The sequence below is a fragment of the Triturus cristatus genome, chromosome 1_2 (genome assembly GCF_964204655.1).
Source record: "Triturus cristatus chromosome 1_2, aTriCri1.1, whole genome shotgun sequence".
In the NCBI taxonomy this organism is placed as follows: domain Eukaryota; kingdom Metazoa; phylum Chordata; class Amphibia; order Caudata; family Salamandridae; genus Triturus; species Triturus cristatus.
In genome coordinates this window covers 728,814,960-728,828,493 of record NC_140580.1, presented here as the reverse complement: position 1 = coordinate 728,828,493, position 13,534 = coordinate 728,814,960, and the positions used below count along the sequence as shown (strand labels likewise).

Below are 13,534 nucleotides of genomic sequence, written 5' to 3'. Positions count from 1 at the left end.
TCCACAGGCAGATATTGTATCCACCAGAAAAAGCGTTACCGAAGGTAAGTAACTAGTTCTTCTGATGGATACTTCTGCCTGTGGATTCCTCACCTTTTGAATAGATTCCCAAAGCCGTACTTCTCCCGGAGGAGGGTGTCCACCTGACCAGACCAAAACATCCTGCAAAACAGAGCGAGCAAAATGGGCATCCCTCCTAACCTCAGAGTCCAAGCAATAATGCTTTACAAAGGTGTGGAGGGAGGCCCAAGTTGCTGCCTTACAGATATCAAGAACAGGAATAACTCTAGCCAAAGCAGAAGAAGTAGACTTAGTTCTGGTGGAATGAGCTCTGATACCTTCAGGCGGTTCTTTCTTGGCCAGGGCATTGCAAATCTTGATGCACAAGATAATCCACTTGGAAAGCGTCCTCTTGTGCACTGCCTTGCCTTTCATGTTCCCAACATAGCCCACGAAGAGCTGATCGTCCAGCCTCAGATCTCTAGTCCGATCCAAATAAAAGCTGACAGCCCTCTTAGGGTCCAATCGATGTAGTCTCTCTTCCTCCTTGGAAGTGTGAGGGGGAGGATAAAAGGTGGGTAAAGTGATGGATTGTCCCATATGAAAAGAGGTAACCACCTTGGCAAGGAAAGCAGCCCTGGTCCTTAGAACCAACTTATCCGCATGAATGGTCAGGAAAGGAGGTTTCGAACTAAGAGGTTGAACCTCACTTACCCTCCTAGCCGAGGTAATGGCAATCAAGAAAACCGTTTTAAAAGAAAGAAGCCTCAACGGGCAAGAGTGAAGAGGCTCAAACGGAGAACCCATTAAAAAAGTGAGTACGAGATTCAAATCCTACTGAGGCATAATGAAAGGTGTGGGAGAAACTTATTTGTAAGGCCCTTAATGAACCTCACGACAATGGGGGACTTAAATAAAGACGGCTGGTCCGGCAAACATAAAAAGGCAGACAAAGCCGATAAATAGCCCTTAACAGTGGCTACAGCACAAACTTGCTGTGCTAAAGAAAGAGAAAACTCCAAAATATTAGACAAGCGGGCCTTCAAAGGGTCTGGACCATCTGGAATAGTAAACAGATTTAGTGGAGTGCCGCCTGGATGATAAAATAACGTCCACTATATCTGGCGGGAGAGAGAAAGAACTCAGGTTGCCCCGTTCAATCTCCAGGCATGAAGGTGCAAGCTCTGGAGGTGGGGGTGTAGAACCTGCCCCTGCGACTGCGAGAGGAGGTCTGTCCAGAGAGGAGCGGAGGGTGCGACGAGAGGTGAAGTAGGTCTGTGTACCACACCGTTCTTGGCCAATCCGGGGCAATCAATATAACTGGGCCCGGTCTTGGCGAATTTTCCTCAGAACCCGAGGAATCAAGGGTATGGGAGGAAATGCGTAAAGGAGTTGTGAGCTCCAATCTATCTGGAAACGCATCCCCCAAAGCTCCCTGCATCGGATACTGGAGACTGCAGAATAACTGGCAGTGCGCGTTCTCGTGAGTGGCAAACAGGTCCAACCGACGAGATCCCCACATCCGAAAGATGCGATGGACCACCTCCGGATGAAGCAGCTACTCGTGATTGGCCGAGTAACGCCGACTGAGACTGTCCGCACGAACATTCAGCACACCGGCCAGATGAATTGCAAACACACAAATCCGTTGGCCCTGAGCCCAGGACCAGAGTCGCAGAGGCTCTCGACAGAGGCGATACGACCCTACACCTCCCTGTTTGTTGATGTACCACATCGCGGTAGTGTTGTCCGTCAGGACCTGAACCGACAGACCGGGAAGGGAGAAAAGCCTTCGGTGCAAAACGAATCGCCCGCAATTCCAGAAGGCTGATGTGAAGCAACCTTTCCTCTGGAGACCAAAGGCCTTTGAACTCCAGATCCCCCAGATGAGCACCCCACCATAGAGTGGAGGCATCAGCGATCACTGTGGCCACCGGCGGAGGAGGCTGAAAGGGCTTTCCTTGAGACAGGTTGCCCTGCACACTCCACCAAGACAGCTCCGCTGCAGCTTCTCTGGAGATTCTGATATTCTCCCCGAGACCTCCGTTGTGCTGATACCACTGCCTGAGGAGGCACCACTGGAGTGCCCTCATGTGCCAGCGTACATGGCTGACCAACAGAATGCAGGAAGCGAACAGACCGAGCAGGCGAAGTACCTTCAGGACTGGAACCACCGCTCCATCGTGAAATAAAGGAATCATTTCCAGTATGTCGAGAATCCTCTGCGGAGGCGGGTATACTCGACACACAGAAGTGTCTAGTATTGCCCCTATGAACAGGCTGCGCTGAGAAGGCACCAGGTGAGATTTGGGTACATTTATCGAAAAATCCAATCTGAACAACAGATGAGTTGTCACTTGCAAGTGGCACGAAACCAACTCTGGAGACTCCGCTTTCAACGGCCAGTCATCCAAGTAGGGGAAAACAGGAACCCCTGACCTTCTGAGATGAGCCGCAACCACCGCTATCACCTTTGTAAAGACTCGAGGAGCGGAAGTAAGACCGAACGGAAGAACCGCAAACTGGTAATGTTGCGATCCCACCGCGAACCGGAGATACTTCTGATGCGACTTCAGGATGGGAAGATGAAAATACGCATCCTGCAGATCGATGGACACCATCTAGTCTTCCTGTTGCAGCGCAAGAGCCAAGGTCAACATTTTAAACTTTTCCTGCCTGAATTAAAGGTTCAAAATGCTGAGGTCCAAGATTGGTCTCAAGCGACCATCCTTTTTGGGGATTAGGAAATATCGGGAGTAGCAACCCTGACCCCTTTCCTTCTCCGGAACCACCTCTATCGCATATTTTTGAAGCAATATAAGTTACTCCTGCTGCAAAAGCAGTAAGTAGCCTACTGAACACCCACCCTGGCGAGGAGGGTAAGGAGGGGGAAACTCCAAAAAAGGGAGGGCGTACCCATTCTCTACAAGAGTCAAGACCCAACGATCTGATGTGATCAGTCTCCAATCTTGTAGAAAGTGGGAGTCCCGACCTCCAACCGGACCAACATGTTCTAAGATGGGGGATCTAGAACGGCTTTCCTGTTGTACCAACAGTGGCGGGAGGGTAGGTAGAGGAAGAGGAGAAGGACTGTTGTCGATTTGCACCCCTGAGGCCTCTCTTATTCTTCCCTCTGTATGATTTGTACAAGGGATTCTGCTGTTGTTGGCTCTGCTGAGATTGCTGGCGGCCACGAAAGGAAGGAAATCTCCCAAAGCCACGATACCTTTTGTAACCATAAACTCTAGACTGCACCTGGAGGCCTAAAGATCTTGCAGTAGCTCTACTGTCTTTAAAACGTTCCAAGGCTGAATCCGCCTTTGAACCAAAGAGCTTTGACCCATCAAAAAGCAGATCCAGCAAAGTCGCCTGAACATCAGCCGAAAAACCATAAGACCTGAGCCATGCCTGACTCCTTGTAGCCACAGAAGACCCCATCACACGAGCCACGGAGTCAGCAGTGTCCATGCCTGACTGAATCACTTGACGTGCTGCAGTCTGCGAATCCGAAAGGACTTCCAAGAAGTTGGCACGATCCTCCTCGGGCAACTTCGGAGCCAATTGTACAACAGAGTCCATTAATGCATGAATGTATCTTCCAAGAAGGCAAGTTGCATTAGTAGACTTTAGAGCCATGCTTGCAGAAGAGAACACCTTCTTCGCAGCTTGCTCCATATTCTTCAAATCCCTATCACCCAAAATGGCAGGGAAAGCACCAGAAGACTGCTTTGAGCAAGAAGCCTGGACAACTAAACTCTCCGGTGTCGGATGTGATGACAAATAAAGCCGGATCACCAGGGGCAGGCCTGTACCTTCTCGAGATGGAACGAGATACAGTCGGAGCAGATAAAGGCTTCTGCCACAACTCCAGAATTGGATCTGTTATGGCATCTGTAAAAGGAAGCAAAGGCTCAGAAGTTGATGATGAAGTATTTAAAACTTCTGTTAGTATGTTGGACTTTATCTCCGCAGAGCGAAGTTTACGGCCCAATAAATCAGCCGCCTTCCTTATAACCACATGGTAAGGTGCAATGTCCTGTACAACACATCCACTTGCAGATGGCAGGTTACTCAGGGGAAGTATCTAGGCCACTAGCTTCATGAAGCCCTTCAAACTCATTCAAAGAGTCCACAATTTCTCCTTCCTCCTGATTTTGTAAATACTCCTCCTCCTCCTCAACCAATCTCTTTGCCTTTCTCCTGGAACGTTGTTTAGGCAACGGCGTCGGTGGAGCCACACGCGGCGCCAGAGAAGACATCAACGGCGTCAATGGAGGAGCCTAGACTTCGAACCTCGACGTCGATCGAACTCGAGGTGGAGCTTACTCAGCAGCTGAAGGAGTTCGGGGAGCCGGAGTGGAGGATCTCATCGCCGGGAAATGCCAAGAAGGAGTCGACGGCTAAAAAGGCATGAAAGGAGCCTGGGGATAGAACTGAGGAACACCCAGGTTGAAAGCCAAACGACCCACGGGGCCTGAAGGCACGCCGGATGGAGTCGAGGCTCTGGCAAACAAGCCAAACACTGCATTGAGAAACTGCGAAGAATCAGCCCCAGGAGCAGGAAAAGGAGGATATGGATCCGTACCTTCCTGAAGGGGAGTCACCTGAGGTCGCACTGGAGCCTGTGGAGCCGGGGACGGCGCCCGCACAGGTGAAGTCACATGACCTGGAGAGGGCTCTCCAGGCGCCGGTGACGTCGCTGGAGCCGGTGAATCTTCATGTTGCGAAGAAGCATCTGAAGCCGGCGACGCCGCAGCCGGAGATGGTACTGGCGCCGGAGTAGGCGACCTCGATCTCGACCTCGAAACCCTGGCCTTCGAAGAATGATGACGAGAGGTATGTCTTCTCTTGGATTTCTTGTGCTTCTTCGACGAAGACTTCGCCCTCTTCCTACCTCTCTTCTCCTTCTTGGCTTTAGCTATAAACAACTTGGCTTCACGCTCTTTAATCGCCTTCGGATTCATTTTCCTGCAGCTTCTGCATTCTTCGACGTCGTGGTCCGAAGATAAGCACCAAAGGCAGTCATCATGCGGGTCCGTAATCGCCATATGCCTGCCACACTCTCTGCAGGGTTTGAATCCGGTCTTCCTGGAAGTAGCCATCTGCAACAATTAAGAGATACAAAGTTTTCCTCGATGAAAATGGAGAGCCCTAGAAAAAACGTTAAGCGTTGACGGCGTGGAAAAAAAGGAACTGACGTCAGCACGCCGACGAGGTCCTTTTGTGGCTCTGATGACGTCATACGGTGCCGCGAGCGGAGCCTGTCCATTGTGACGACGTCGTCGACGTGGGAGAGCTAGGAAATAATTTTCAAGCGGAATGCTGACGCAGAGGGTATTCAACAGGTGAGGAATCCACAGGCAGAAGTATCCATCAGAAGCTCCGCCCATTTGCGTCCATCTTTTCCATTGGCTCCTGTTACTGTCCTTACTAAATGGTTGCTTTTTATTCATGAATAGGCTTAGTAGTCCCTCCTTAGTACCGCCTTTTCTACATTTGTAAGGGTGCCCGCTTTGCCTCCAGGGGCCGCGCTTTAGGTTTGCCCCACACGGCTCTGCATAAGTCAACATTCCTAGTATTGTTTGGAAATAAAATTTCTGGGAGTTTTTTTAATTGGCGCTATGCCAAAGTGAACCTTCCTTTTCCCCAGCAACCGCGGTGCTTCATCTGACCCCTGCACCGCTTTCACATTTCTGTGCTTTCTGGTGTTGCTTGCTGTTGTCCAACCCCCTTCCGATTCGCAGCTTCACCCGGCAGTGCTGCCACCCACCCCCCTCCCTCATCGCTACTTACTTTGTGCATGGAGCTTCCTCTTTTTAAAAAATGTCATTTATTCACACACACAGCACCTCTCTATGTGCGCGAGGCTACTCCTGGGCATCACGCTCTATCCTCCACGCCTTTTTGAACCTGCCTGAGTCTGCCGGAGTAGAGGACGATGCGTTGTGGCAACTACGCTTTAATGGCATACTTTCCATGTCGACCTTTATAGGCGGCATGTGCTTCACTTTGTGGGGAAAAAAAAGAATATGGCAAGCTTTCAGAAATTAGCACATGCATATATATATAATATTTTTGGTTTATATTTGTCGCCGCACTGTACCACTTTGATGCAAGTAATGCTGCCTTTAACCTGCTCTCTATACATAAAGAGCTACCCAGAAATGCCAAGAGTGGGGTTACACCCATCCCAGGATGCTGGCTTTACCTGCCAGTAGCTGCCCCAAATCCATGGAGAGATTACACTTTATTAAAGGAAATGTGCACTCCGACTCCACTTGATCCTCTAACCAAGCATCGCTGGAGCACTTTAAACAGCCTTTAGATGCACCGCTAATTTACGCTCTATTGTGAAGTTCTAAAAGCACAAAGTTCCTTTACTATGTTTCTTACAGTTCTAACCGCGAAAGTAGGGGCTGAGAAGGTTAATTGATAGAATGAATGCATAAATACATTGTTGTGTGCATGTCCCTGCTAGCGTACCTTCCGCTCTTGTCTTTATTTTTGGCTCTTCTTGTTCTTATTTTAAAACCCACCCACACTCCTCACACCATAATATTATTGCTGGCAGCTGCTACGCATTGCCCCATATTCGTTCCACAAACTACATTTTGTTCTTGTTCTTATTTGCTTTCTATAACCTTCCTCTATTTTTGCTTCCTTTCTAGAAACGCACGCTCCAATCCTTTCTTAGTTTAACTGCCCTCTTCAGTCTGCTTTATTTCACTGTTGCTGCGTGCATTTCCCCGCTTGCTATCTTCTGCTCCTGTATTTTTTCCCTCTCCTTGTCCTTCCTTTAAAACACAGTCGCACACATCACACCATAATATCATTGCTGGCAGCAGCTTTTATAATCTTTTTAACTGTATGGCTCATATTGAATACAACTTTTACATAATGGACACTTACGGTTACAGCTGGGGTATTTCACAGTATAAAATCGCATTATAGATGTAGCATCACACTCGCATATGGTGATTTTGGGCAACTTACACTGATTAAGACCCATTCACTGTCCAGACTTCAGGGGAATGTCACAAGATAAGATCTTTTCCCAGGGAAAAAGCAGCCAGTGGGTAACAGTACTTTGATAACACTTCCATTTTATTACTCTTTTTGTAATGCAGATGCTTTAGCCTCCTTAAAGACCTACCCGCTCGTTGCATTGACCCTCGATTGAGTAGTGCCCCACCTTCCTCTTGAGTTAGTGTACCACCGCTCCTTCCCCTCATGGTTACGTATCCACCTCTCATCGCCAGTAACTCTGTGTTGCATGAGCCACTGCATATTCAAAGATCGCACTAGAAAAGAGATGCAAGGTGTATAGACTGGCTGCCGGTGCCCATTGCATCTGAAGTCACACGAGCCTTACCAGTGTTTGTTATCATAATGCCGCCTAAAAAGAAGCACACGGCAGAAGCAAGCATGTATTCCTGAATCAGGCCGCATGACTCAGAGTACAGTAATTGTATAGCTCTTAAATCCCTGGCAGCACAGCACCCAGGATAATGTGTTGCATGGCTTAACACTTATAAGGTCACAAAGGCAAGACCTATTGGCTATGCCAATGCTTGTTGAAACTTGTAGGTGAAACTGTACCATTGTTGTTTCTCCCCATCACATTGTTCACCATAGTCTGAATAAGGTCCAACTTGTGCAGCTTTTACCCCGACCTGCTGATGTTATCTGCCTTGTTAATCTTCCTTACAGGGAAGGTGTTGCACCATCAAGGAGATGCTCAGTTTGCCAGGCCAATTCAGATGTCTCATGTCTCCCTGTTTAAAGTCAGTGGAAGACTGCCCCCCTTGCTCTGTGATGTTAAACATTGCGATGGTATTGTCTGCCATAATTAGCACAGGCCTTCCTGGTAACCTGCGCATAAAACACTCTCAGGGTGAATCTGACTGCAGAACTAGCATGTTGGTAAATAATGTTTGTTTAATCAATGGTGGGTTCGTCCACCATTGATTAAACATACATCTAATACAGGGGATATGGACGCACACTCTTCCCTTCCCTAGCTCTCTCCTTGTTTTTGGTAAATAATGTTTGCCAACTCAGATTAGAGTCCCCTAGCCAAGAAGAAGCCAGGTGTGCTCCCAAGGCTTTCAAGAAACATACCCTGAACAAAAATGATTTATAGAAACAATGGGCAGAAATGCATAATGTAGGAAGGTGGATATCTGACTATGGTTACCCCCAACTTTTTGCCTAGTGTCTAGCTGGTTTTTCGACTTAGTTGGCCTGAGATCCTGCCATTCAGGGTCTCAGGCTGTCTGCTCTCTCTTTAAAATGGACTCCATGTACCCTAGGTACATACCCAATTGGTAAGGATCACCTTATTGGACCCTGTACAGTGTACCCTAGGTACCCAGGGCATAGGTGTACCCTAGGCCTCCCAGGGGCTGCAGCATGTATGATGCCACCCCTGGTCTGGCCATCCAATCAGACACAACTGGCTGATCACTCAGCTGGGGCAAGGTCGTGTAATCACCCCTTGCTTAGATATAGTATACCTATATCTACCCTTATATATAGACACATGTGTACCTATCAGTCACTCCTATGGCAGGCGTTAACAATCCTGGAGGCAGAGTGCTTGGTAACATGTGAGATGGTGCTCTAGCATGAGCTGAGCCTGTTTGCAGCTTTCGGAACCATGTCCTTATAGCTGTTCTATGATATAGCCTACCATATACTCTTAAAGTACCTTATAATCTTAAACGGTTATGGTAACTATGGTTTGGCTTTATCAAAACATGTCGTGTAAGGTGTCTAACACTTTGGAATAATACCCCCATACCATTTCCGGTGATGAGGATATTATTCCTCCCTTCTAGAGGGAGAGACATGTTAAAATCCTACTTTGCTGTTTAACTCTCACCAAAGCCTCAGCATCACAAAATGGATGCTGCTGCCACAGACACGAGTCTGACCTCCTGCTGTTGGGAGCCCTCCCAGCCAGGGAGGCCTGGACAATAGGTTTCCTGCTTGGGGAGGTGCTAGCACCTCCCCAGACAGACTTTAGTGTATTGGGGCAGGGAGGGCTGAAAGGAATGAGACATGCCCGGGGCACACAAGGTGCTCCATGCATAGTCCAGTTCAAACCGGTGCTGGGGCACTCCAGCCCCAGCTCTGGCGCGAAACTGGACAAAGGAAAGGGGGTGTAGTCACTCCCCTTCCTGGTCCCACCCATAGGAGGGACCTTGCAGGTAGCCCAGCCCACTAGCCCAGTATATTAGTAGCTAGTTGGGCCCTGCTAGAGTAGATTATCCTGAACCTGCAACTTGAACAGAAACTCTGGACCTTCGACATTCGACGAAAGAAGAAGACTGAAGAATCTCCCTTGTGGCCAAGGAGTGGTCACCCTGTGCGAACAGGCACCATCAAGAGACTTACCCTTTGCTTTGCTGAAGTTCTACGAGGGACCGACTGCAGAGCCTGACCAGAGCCTTGACTCCAGACTTCTCAGACCCTGATCCACAGCCGAGCTGAGATCCGTGGAGGCGACGAGAGACGTGGGACCAGCTACCTGGGAAAAGTGGCGAGTATCTTCCAGCGCAGCTTCTGAGGCACCCTCGAAGTTGTGCACCGGGGATTGAGAAGTCCCAACCCCAAGCACCATCTGCACCGAAGATCAGCCCCCCACACTCCACGAGTACTGCGTGGGGCCCTTCTGCATTTTCCTGCTTGCCGCGTCTGTCCGGTTGCTTGCCCGTTGGCTAGTAACCTTTGCGACGACACACCTTCGATTTTCCACTGCTGGTTTGGCTGCTCCAGACTGGCTCCTGCTTCTCTGTAAAAGAGAAGCACCCCAGACCTTCCTGGTCTGCACCAGAAGCAAGTCCTCCATTCTTCGTGGGTTCCGCTTGCCAAGGCTTGGTGAGTCCTAGTTCAACTTCGACGCCGCCGACAGCACGAGCCTTCGTGGGACAACTCGCCGCCTGGTCCTGGTCGTCCTCGACGTCTCCTGGTACCCGTGGCTGCTGCAACAAGCTTCACCTCTTCACCTGCAATCTACCGACATCGCCTGGTTCCTTCCTGGTTCCACGTGGTCACTGGCTAGTGACCCAGACTCTGTCCCTTCTGCTTGCAAGTATCCTTCCTTCTTGATCCCGGCCTTGGGATCCACCGGACACTCTTCACTGACTGCCTGTCAGCATCTTTCCTTCAGGCATCCATAGGAGTCGACGACGAAACCCGACGCAAGTTCACACCTATGCACCCGCAGCCCGTGGGCTAGGTAACTTGGGTACTCCGGTGCTCATCAGGGTATTGACTATCCTAGTGTCTAGTTCTCAAGTCTCGACTTCCAAGCTACTCCAGAAGTGTCCTAAATCTTATTAATTCTAAGCTGTACTATTTCTATCGATTATACGCATTACGCGTGAGTGTTTCCACTCTTCACCTGAATCCCGTGGGCCTCCCACTTCCTAACCTTGGGTAGTATAGTGTAGCCCCAGCGATTCCCTAGGCCTAGGCCTATCCTATTTTCGTGACAGTGGTCCTTATACCACTTACTTAGTATATGGTTTGCGTGGCCCCTAGGGCCTAACTGTATTACTTACCTGTGTGACTTAATGTATGCTTGAATAGGACTGTGTTGTACTTACCTCGAATCTCATAAAAAGTGCTGAGGGTTTGACTAGAATAAATACACTTTATTTTATATATATATCTGTTGTGGTGTCCTTTCATTTGGTATTCAAGGGATTACATATGGTATAACAGCTGGCTTCACATGCCATTCAGAGTTTAGCCTAAGACTGCTCTTGTCCATGCTACCACTAGGATAGCTGGTCTATAAGGTTGACTTTACAACCAATCACCATAAGGGTTGTTTGGACTGATACAAGGTGTACACTAGAATTAGTGACATCATATATCAGGCCAACTTCTCACACATAACAACTGTCAGATGCAATTGAGGGATCTATCAGTCTGCCAATCCTTAGAAACTGGTGTCCACTGTTGGTGAAGCTCTTGTTGCTGGGCTCCTATCTTGCATGTCCTCAAGAGTACCATGATGATGCAGATGAGGCCTTACCTGGGCCCTGAAAGTTAGGCTGTCACTTAGGTTGAGTTCTTCTCAGACAGTGACCTTTCTAGCATAGCCTATTTCGGTATCTTTAGCTCCTGGAGTCCAGGTGGGTGAGGAGAAAAACAATTTTGTGATATGGTTTCTAGAGGGATTTCTGTAAGTAGATGGCAAATTGCAGACCTCTGAACTGCTGAATGTATATGTGGATGACTTTTTCACCTCCACCCCTGCCTTCAAAGTTATTTTAATTAGCCAGCTGGGGAAAGGCATTCACACTTACCATCACAAATGAGCAGCACAGGCTTCGGGTATTTTGTTATTAACAGAGGTGCCAACTGCAACAATGGTAGCAGAGTATTGCCGTTCACCAAGGTCAGAACAACTGTTTTGGATAAACTGGATGATAAACTCCAAGTCTAAGATGGGGCAGGCCCTTGTGATTCTTCTGCATGTAAGAGTACCTTGGCAGTTTCTCTGGTTTTATTTGTGCACCGGTATTAGTAGTATCATGGGCTTGTTGAAAAGCAACTACATCTCCAGCTGTTGAAGTCATTCTCCCAATTTGTTGTGGGCTTTAGGTGGACTAGGGGACAGTTTTTCCATGAATTTTAAAATGGCCCGAGAACATAAGTCCATAACTCGCTTGTCTTAAGTGACTTTGCCCCCACCCCACACCCCGATGAGGCCCTGCGAGGACCGCTTCCTGCCGGCATAGCAGGGAAAACATGATGTCATGGGACACATCACATTTGCTTCAGGGAAAACACACGGGGATCCACATCTCAAAGGGTGCCGCTATGACCTAAAGCTGTGCTGCCATTGTAAGTCTATGATGCTGGTATCCACAGTAACAAGCATTTGCAATGCAATAAGTCTCGCCCTTGTGAGAGTTTGAACTATTGGCGTTGTAAATGACAATGCCTTTTATTTATGTTTTAAAAACCAAAACATAAATAAAAGGTATTGTTATTTACAATGTCAATAGCTTAAAGTCACGTAAATGCGAGACCAATTGCATTGCAAATGATTGTTATTGTTCCGGCATTTTCTGAACCCCGAACCTTATTTTTGAGGTGCTGCAGCCCCCCCACTTCCTTTGCCCATACCGAGTGTACTTAGCTTAAGCCTGCTCTGGAGGTGCCCCCTTCTTTACAGTAACACGCAGAAGGCACCTCTCTTTGCGGTCACGTTAGAGTGTTACAAGGGTCCTCCGCTCTCTCTTCCTTGAGGCTACTTCACACTGTCTCCCGCTCCGATACATACTGACTTTGCTTTCCTGCCTCAGTGCCGTGACGGTCACTGTCTCAAAACCGTTTAGATCGACGGCACGCTCTACTCTGTGTTCTTCAGCACTCACAGGTATGCACACTGCTCTCGTCTCGTTGGTGCAGCACTCACATTCCAAAACAATACCTTGCCAGTACAATTTGTAAACATCAGGATATTGAAAATATGTACACAATTGTTTCTTACTTCTCAGCTATAGTAACTTTCGGTTTCCATTTCCTGAATTTAAGCTGTCTTTCTTTTCGATCCATTTCCTCTAGAAACTCCATGATCTGTTGATACTGACCCTGAAAATATATCAGAAAGGTAATGTTTAGGAATATGCTACATGCATTACTTACATCTGTGTAAAGAAAGGGAAAGGTAATCAATTAAGATTAAAGGTTAATTGCAGCATTGCACCCAGCATTAGGGTTCGCCCCGAGAGAGAGTTAGAGCTAGCCAAGTTGTCATGAATAATTTAGGTACTCTAGACATAACTCTGTAATGACAAACAATTAACTATACATACTTCTCATTGCTGGAGGGGAAAGGGAACGTGATAGTGTGCTAGATATACAAACCATGTAACTGTATCTGTTTACAATGAAGTATAAACATACATAAATACCCACAGTATTAGAACATCTGGTACAAATACACCCCCCACCCCACCCCCAAACGAAACATAATCATTTGTAAGTACAGAATTCTCAATATGTGTACTGCTCCGTTTCACGGCCCAGCCATCTTCATCTGTCTGTATCTTGAGCCTACTTAAGTCAGCACCAAACTGAGCTTCTTGATGGCTTAACTGAGAATTAACTCATATTCTAATTGATTGCACTATGCAAAAACTAAAATAAGGAATATAAGTATTTAGTAAATCAGAGGTATCGGGTACATTTAAGAGAGCATTCCCTACTTTCTTAATGTTTCCATGAAATGAAGGCTCCACCAGTCACCATTCTACACTCTGATTGCTGTGCTGTCAAAAGTTATGTTCTCATTTGTCCGACGTTTGACAACACTTGCATCAGCAGGCACATGCATGCCATTAGAGAAACTGCAAGCCTTCTACATCTTTACCCAAACAGGACTCAACTCCGTTACTCGCCGCCTTTTCCTAATCATCTCCAAAGGTGAAGGCCAAGTCCTACTATGCGGAGAACATAAACAAGGTCAGAAACATCGCTCATATAGACTCAACAGCATAAAAACTAAAAG

At 47.7% G+C, this 13,534-nt stretch overlaps 1 protein-coding gene across 2 annotated transcripts in view; it reads right to left on the bottom strand.

The window, feature by feature from the left end:
- Positions 1-13,534, bottom strand: part of VPS13D (vacuolar protein sorting 13 homolog D) — a 2,738,381-nt gene that overhangs the window by 2,631,073 nt on the left and 93,774 nt on the right. For both annotated transcript variants that reach the window (XM_085608633.1, XM_085608634.1), the window contains exon 9: positions 12,515-12,615. In XM_085608633.1, the coding sequence (XP_085464759.1) occupies positions 12,515-12,615 (101 nt within the window). The remainder of the gene's footprint in view (positions 1-12,514; positions 12,616-13,534) is intronic.